This window comes from Haliotis asinina, chromosome 7 (genome assembly GCF_037392515.1).
Source record: "Haliotis asinina isolate JCU_RB_2024 chromosome 7, JCU_Hal_asi_v2, whole genome shotgun sequence".
NCBI classification, from domain to species: Eukaryota; Metazoa; Mollusca; class Gastropoda; order Lepetellida; family Haliotidae; genus Haliotis; species Haliotis asinina.
The window spans coordinates 54,322,734-54,330,363 of record NC_090286.1 but is presented as its reverse complement, the minus strand read 5'-3'; the positions used below and the strand labels follow the sequence as shown (position 1 = coordinate 54,330,363).

The 7,630-nt window shown below is 40.6% G+C and overlaps 1 protein-coding gene across 1 annotated transcript; it reads left to right on the top strand.

Moving 5' to 3' along the window:
• Positions 1-668: 668 nt before the first annotated feature.
• On the top strand, positions 669-3,308 carry LOC137290958 (snaclec coagulation factor IX-binding protein subunit A-like). The gene is given in 4 exon segments (XM_067822185.1): positions 669-909; positions 1,312-1,488; positions 3,098-3,181; positions 3,184-3,308. Coding segments are annotated over 4 exon segments (627 nt in total).
• Positions 3,309-7,630: the final 4,322 nt, after the last annotated feature.

The following is a 7,630-nucleotide window of genomic DNA, read 5'->3' as shown; positions in this document are numbered from 1 at the left end:
TAAGTATTCATAAAACACTACCATGTTTTACTATCACAGTTTTCATTGATAGTGTTGCCCATTTTAGAAAAAAATATATTTCTTTTGATTTCCTTATAGCTTATGCCACTTTATTTCTTAAACTTCTAAACAGTTCCCAGTTAGTTGAAGAATAACGTCGTTTGGCAAGGTCACGTTTGCGATTACGGTTACGAATTAGTTTTCATATTTCAGCTGTCATCCATGGTTTGTCTCCATGACAAGAAAGTCTGACAACATGTGTTTGACGTGTGAAAGTGCGGGTATGACAACTTTTAAAATTTCAACATGTGTTGTCAAACTTTAGATGTCGTGTGACGGCCGCTTGAAACATTGATTGCTTTGTGTCCTTTTTCATTGTTGGCTAGCACCACAACCTATCGCCACTGGTGGCCAGTGCAATGACTTAAGTCCTGCTGCGAGATCTTGCAGGAAGTAAGTGTCCATAATCCCAAGAAGAGGAAGTTCAAGCCCTGGTTATTTTTGTCTATGACTTGGTTATGACTAATAACACTGAATCGTTTGTTTATATCTGTATCTTAATTTTAATAACTGTTTGTTTTTTACATGGCTGTAACATTGCCAGAACGATGTAAAATGTTAACTGACTTGCTCACGTAACGTCATAGTCTTACATCTCACAGGCTGCCATGGAAACTACACTGTCAGTCACAGCCTTGTTTCGCAATCTTCTGCCTTCTGACCTTGACCCTGAAGTCTCATTGTCACGTTCTCACTGCGTTGACATCTGCTTCTACAATCGGAGTTGCGCATCCGTGTTCTATGATAGCATCCTTGAGCTGTGCTGCCAAAGTGATCTTTGGTTCGACGAAACAGTGGCAAATCTCGTTGCGAGACAAGCGGTGTCTCATGTTGGGAGTTTCAACAGGAGTAAGTATGTCAGTAAACCTACCTTTAGTAAGGGCGTAACAATTCATCTACATCCACGAGTAACGTGAAAGCTGATGTTAGGATGCAAAACATCAACAGACAAAGTCCAGCCCATTGTCAGAATGCCATGTGGCACCAACCGCCAAACTGAAAACAAATAGTGTGGTTTTGGCTTGACGTAATGCTGACTATCCAAACACATGAAAACTAGCAGATGAAATTTGTAAAAACGCGAGTCAGACACAAAATAGTTTCAACACGATGTGATAATAACAGTCATAAGGTGCACCATTAATACCTGTTATTGGTTGTTAACGTCATAACGCTCGAGGAACTGATACTGTTATGTGACATCAATAATAACGTGTAAGCGTTATAACATAATACTTATCGGTGTTTCAGGCGACTGTCCAAGCCTATGGATATATCATAAACCATCGTCCAAGTGTTTCAGACTGAACGCAAAAATACGACTCTATAATGTCGCGACCACAGAGTGCGAGCCCGAAGGAGGACGTCTCTTCAACATCTATAGCGCAATGGAGGATCGACTTGTCCTAACGCTTGTCATCCTTGCTGGTAAAATAATACTTTACCCTTTCATCGCCATACACCAGACTTTGTTAGTAGACTTTACACTTTTATCTGAAATACAAACGCAAGTTTCACCTTTTCACATTTTGGCAAAGCTAAAAGAAAACTCAATTTTCCTGCTAAGGCAAGACGACACTATGATCCTGTTAGTTTGCAACAAGCATTTGCTGCCATCCAGACTGGGATGTCAGTTTATCGCGCTGCGCGCCAGTATGGTGTTCCGGAGACAACTATCCGGGACAGGACAAGGGGTATTGTTCCAGTTGGTGCAAAGCCGGGTGGAGATACCCTTCTCTCCAATGAAGAGGAGAAACAGTTAGTTGAACATGTTAAGTACATGTCTTCTATAGGCTATGGGTACACCTAACTTAATGTACAATATCTTGCTGCAGACTTCGCAGTCACTCAAGGTAAAAAAAACACCAACTAACAAACCTTTGAGTGACAACTGGTTTATGGTTTCCTGACTTGAAATTGGTGAAACCTCAAAACCTCTCAATGTGGCGAGCTCAATATGTCTCTAAAGAGGTCTGGCCACCGTCATGACGCCTGAAACTTGTCTTTAACTTGTATAAAACAGGTGTGACAACTGAACACGCACCACCCAAGATCGTATGTCATGCTACATTCTGTAACGTCACCAAGGTCCTCTACAGTAAACATCAATGAAGGAGGAAATGCTATAGGAAATTATATCCCCTCGGTTATGATTGCACGAAGCCATCCAGAAAGTGATCAAATGCAACATATGTCATATTTGGGATTTCACTTTCTCAGTAAAGTACTAGTACTTTTTTGGTTGAGTCCCATCCGGGATTCGAACCCGCACCCTCAGTCAGGCACCTAATCGCCAGCACACAAAGTCAGCCACCTAGCCCGCTCAACCATCGCGGTGGCAATCCGAGTTTTAGTGTTTACCGCGATACGATGGAGTCTCCTATAGTAAATATTAACCGGCTTCGTTCGTCTAATGGCTCTCGCTGAAACACTCTAAAAGTTAAAATAATATTTTCTTCACCAATGTGTTGGTTAAAAGTCATGTTAATCGGATTTCATGATGAAATAGGCTATGCTAAGTACCGCGAAACAACGAGGCCGCGGTATATATATGTTGCAGCTACCACAAACACTTACACGACAAGAAAAATGTTTTCACTTTCACGAATGTTTACAAACTGTTGCTGTGAAAAAATCCCAGCAAACAATAAAATCTAACTCAATTTGCGCTCCAAATAGGTTTCATCACCACAATAATATTATTATAGCAGTTTCAGCTCACACAACCAATGTACTGACCCCCCCACAAGCCCACAACCCATCCCTACTCACTTCCACATGCACACAACCCACCCTCATTCAATCCCCCAACCCATGCCTACTCACTCCCACAAACCATTTCAACTCACTCCCACAAGTCCACAATCCATCCCTACTCACTCCTACAAACCATTTCAACTCACTCCCTCAAGTCCACAATCCATGCCTACTCGCTCCCACAAGCCCACAACCCATATACTCACTATCTCAAAGGCCACAACCTACCCCAGGTCACTCCCGTCAACAAATAATGCTTTAATTATTTATATTTCCACAGGAACTGGAATGTGGTTAGGTCTACGGAAGGTGGGCGGGTCGTTTCAGTGGCAGAACGGCACATCTGTATGTTATACAAACTGGTACCCTGTTCTGGATCATGTGTCTTGATGCATAGCGATTACCTGGAATGGTTTAAATATGGATGCAGTTTTCAGCGTCAATCCGTATGTGAACGGATCCTCCACAAGCAGAACTTCTGCACCATGTGATATACACTGGAGCTGATATTTCATCGTGTAGTATGATTCGTGTAACCGGAAATCAATTGATGACTATAACAAGGAATGATCGGGATCGACAGGTACTTCGACTTATGCATAATATTCGAGACGCCGGCGTTCGACTCACCGGGATTTGACTGTATGTCATATTTGGGATATCACTTTCCTAGCACAGATTCTAGTAATTATAGTTGGATGAGTCCCACCCTGGATTCGAACCCACACCCTTCAGAGTCAGGTACCTACTCGCCAGCACACAAAGTCTGCTGCGTAACCCGCTCCATCCTCGATATCTTCAGGGTATACGTTCCGAAAAGTCTCCACTATACCCTGGACGCATTTGCGGGTCGGCCCGATAATTTTATTACCTCCCTTGGCTGGCTTTTTATCCAATCAGGTGTCTACGCTGGGAAGTTGAGCGAACCAATCACAACTCACTTTCGCTTTTCAAATTCTCTAACCGATTAAACTTGGCAAACAAACCATGCAGAGGTTCTCTGAAAGGGGTAGATGGATTTCTTGCACATGTTTCTAAAAAGGTTTCGGACCTATAAATTTGCCTGTATGATTTCCTCAAATTGTGAGTCGCACGGCGAGCAAACCTTTGTTGACACTGGCAAGTTCGGTTATAACGGATGCCTTGCTGATTGGCTACTGTGAGAATGCGGAGCCAGCAAAGGGAGGTAATAAAATTATCGGGCCGACCCGTAGATGCGTCCAGGGTATAGTGGAGACTTTTCGGAACTGTACCCTGGACTTATCGAGGATGAACCCGCTCAGCCTCCGCGCCTTCTCGGTGTTTATCATTAAGCAAGTCACCAAGCCTTGGGGGTCAGATTACTTGCGTCTCCGTACAAATTGTTGGCTCAAGGTCAATTCTAACCGATGTGTTCACTGGTGTGCACAACCTTCATGGTCGACATCCAAGAGTGAGTGAGTGAGTGAGTGAGTTAATATTTAACGTCACATCGGCAATATCGCAGCCATATCGTGACGAGAACATATATGACAAAAAAGAATACATATGGATATTATGAAGAACCTGTCTACGTAGGACAGTAAAACCACTAGATTATCACAGTTAGTATTAAAACTAGCGTGGAAACTTAAAAAAAATGATAGTATCACTATTTGAACAGTACAATATAAAAACAGGCTATAGATCGCCAACAACAAAGGGTAGATCACCATACCAGGGACCATGGGGACTTACAGTACCTCTGCTACCTGCATGATCCCTGGCTGGATTTACACCATCCCCTCAGCTGTTGGCGACTGTATGCAAGATTAGCCACAAATTAAAATGACACATATTCTACGATTAAAAAAATGGAAGATTCAATCTGACTTAAACCGTTTTGGGACTTACGTACCCTCTCAGGAGGACAATAATTTTACGGTACTTCAACCCCCTTCGAGGATACAGCCACTAACAATCTTAGCTGCTAATTGAACTTCCAATCATAAAATACTTATTTATTTACATGTCAGTCAGTATATTCAATTCTTTTAAAAATGCAATAATCATATGAGAACGTACGTTACTAAAAAGGTCCTTCATAGTTCTTGATTTAAAATAATTGTCCCTTGTGATGGAATATTCAACACAGTCAAGTAAGACATGCTTGACCGTGATGATTTCATCACAAGGGATGCAGAACGGAGGAGCCTCACCTTTCAAAAGATATTCATGCGTATACCTAGTGTGGCCAATACGACATCGTCGTAGTATGACCTCTTCAAATCTGGACCGACAACCCAAGTAGGTGTAACCAACATATGGTTTTATTGCATGTAATTTATTTATACCTACTTGGGTGTCCCACTTCTTCTGCATCAGATCACGGATGTAAGATCTAATTGTAGCTTTATAATCAGTATAGGGAATATGAAGTGGTGTCACAGATTTGTTGAGCGCTGCCTTAGCAGCAAGGTCAGCCAAAGTGTTACCAGAGATTCCAACATGGCTTGGTAACCAACAGAAGACGATGTCGTATTGGCCAGTCGCAAGATAGTTATAAAGTTCAATAATTTCTATTAAAAGTGGATGTTTACATGCTAGGTGTTTAATAGCCTGAAGGCAAGAAAGAGAGTCTGAATAGATTATGTACTGTTTATGTTTAGGATGTCTTTGAATATATTTAAGAGCTGTTAATATGGCGTTAGCTTCTGCTGTAAAAATAGAACTATCATCTGGTAATCTGGAAGATATTGTTCTGGATCCAATGACAGTGGCACAAGCCACTGCGCCACCGTCCGTGGACCCATCTGTAAATAAGGATTTATAATTGCTATATTTATGTTTCAGTTGATGATATTCTTGTTTGTATTGTAATTCATTAGTTTCTGATTTTTTAAAATGTAGTTAATGTTAGGTCGACTTGTGGCCTAACCATCTGCCAAGGAGGAGAAGAAAGAAGACGGGAAGGAGCTATGTTTTCCAGCTCAATACCAGCCGAAGAAAGAAAGGGTTTAATTCTGTGCCCGAGAGGTGGAACAAGAGAAGACTTTTTGTTGTACAAGTCCTCGTAGAGAGGATTGAAAACACAGTTATATGCAGGGTTAGATTCGTTAGAGTATAGCTTTGTTATATATTGTAAAGATAATTTTATACAGCGTTGTGTAAGAGATGGTTCATCGGCTTCAACATACAGACTGTCAACAGGAGAGGTTCTAAAGGACCCAAGACAAAGTCTTAGACCTTGATGATGAACAGAATCTAATAATTGTAAGTTCCTGTTGCAGGCTCCACCATATACGATGGAGCCATAATCAAGTTTAGAACGGACAAGTGATCGATATAGATGGAGGAGGGTAGCTTGATCACCTCCCCATTTAGAATTTGATACCACTTTCAACAAATCAAGTGCTTTCAGGCATTTAGTTTTCAGAGATTTAATATGAGGCAGAAACGTTAGGTGTGAGTCAAAAATTAATCCCAAGAACTTGGCCTCCTTGACAACTTTAATGGGAGTGCCATCTAGAGATAGTTCAGGGTCTTTATGTGGTTTATATTTACGACAAAAATGTATGCAATTAGTTTTGGATTTAGAAAATTTAAAGCCGTTTTCAAGACACCATTTATCCACTTTGTTTAAGCACAACTGCAACTGCCGCTCTATGGTATTCATATTTTTACCACGACAAGAAATATTAAAATCATCCACAAATAACGAACCATCAATAGAATCATTTAAAACTTTCGATAAACTATTTATCTTTATACTAAAAAGTGCGACAGATAAAATACTGCCTTGTGGAACACCCTGATTCTGATTGTAATGATCAGACAGGGTAGAACCCACGCGGACCTGAAATTGTCTATCATTTAAAAAGTTGGCTATGAATTGCGGCAAACGACCTCGCAAACCGAAGTCATGTAAGTCTCCTAAAATACCATGTTTCCATGTTGTGTCATATGCTGTTTCTAAATCAAAAAAGATAGACACAGCGTGTTGTTTTTTAATCAGTGCGTTTTAACGAATGATTCCAAACGCACTAGGTGATCGACAGTACTTCTATTTTTACGGAAACCACACTGTATATCAGTGATAAGGTTATTAGTTTCCAAGTACCAAACAAGTCGATTATTTATCATGCGTTCCATGGTCTTGCAAACACAGCTAGTCAGTGAAATAGGTCGATAATTAGACGGATCAGTATGATCACGTCCAGGTTTAGGTATTGGTACTACTATAGCGTCACGCCATGAAGACGGAAATTTACCTGAAGTCCAAATATCGTCAAAAATAGATAAGAGTGCCTCTAAACAGGACTCTGGTAAGTGCTTCAGGAGCTGATAATGGATGTTATCAGCTCCAGTAGCAGTGTCATGAGCTTGATGAAGAGCAGAATGGAGTTCATGAATAGAAAATGTTTCATTATAATCTTCCCCATTATCTGAGTTGAAATTAATACTTCTTTTTTCTTGTTGTCTTTGATACGTTTGGAATTTAGGTACATAATTAGAAGAGGAAGAGTGTTTAGCGAGGGTTTCACCCAGTTTATTAGCAATATCTGATTTATCAGTAAGCAATTGGTTTCCATGTCTAAGATGATGGACACTAGATTTAGTACCTTTACCCTTAATTTTCTGGACCATGTTCCATACCTTGGACATGGGTGTCCGAGAATTTATTTTGGATACATAATTTTGCCAAGATAGGCGTTTGTTCTGTTTAAAAGTACGCCGTGCTTTAGCATTTAAAATTTTAAATTTATTTAAATTATGAACCATAGGATGGCGACGGAAATAATGTTCTGCTTTTTTCCTTGCCTTCCTAGCTTGTTTGCATTCATCACTGAACCAT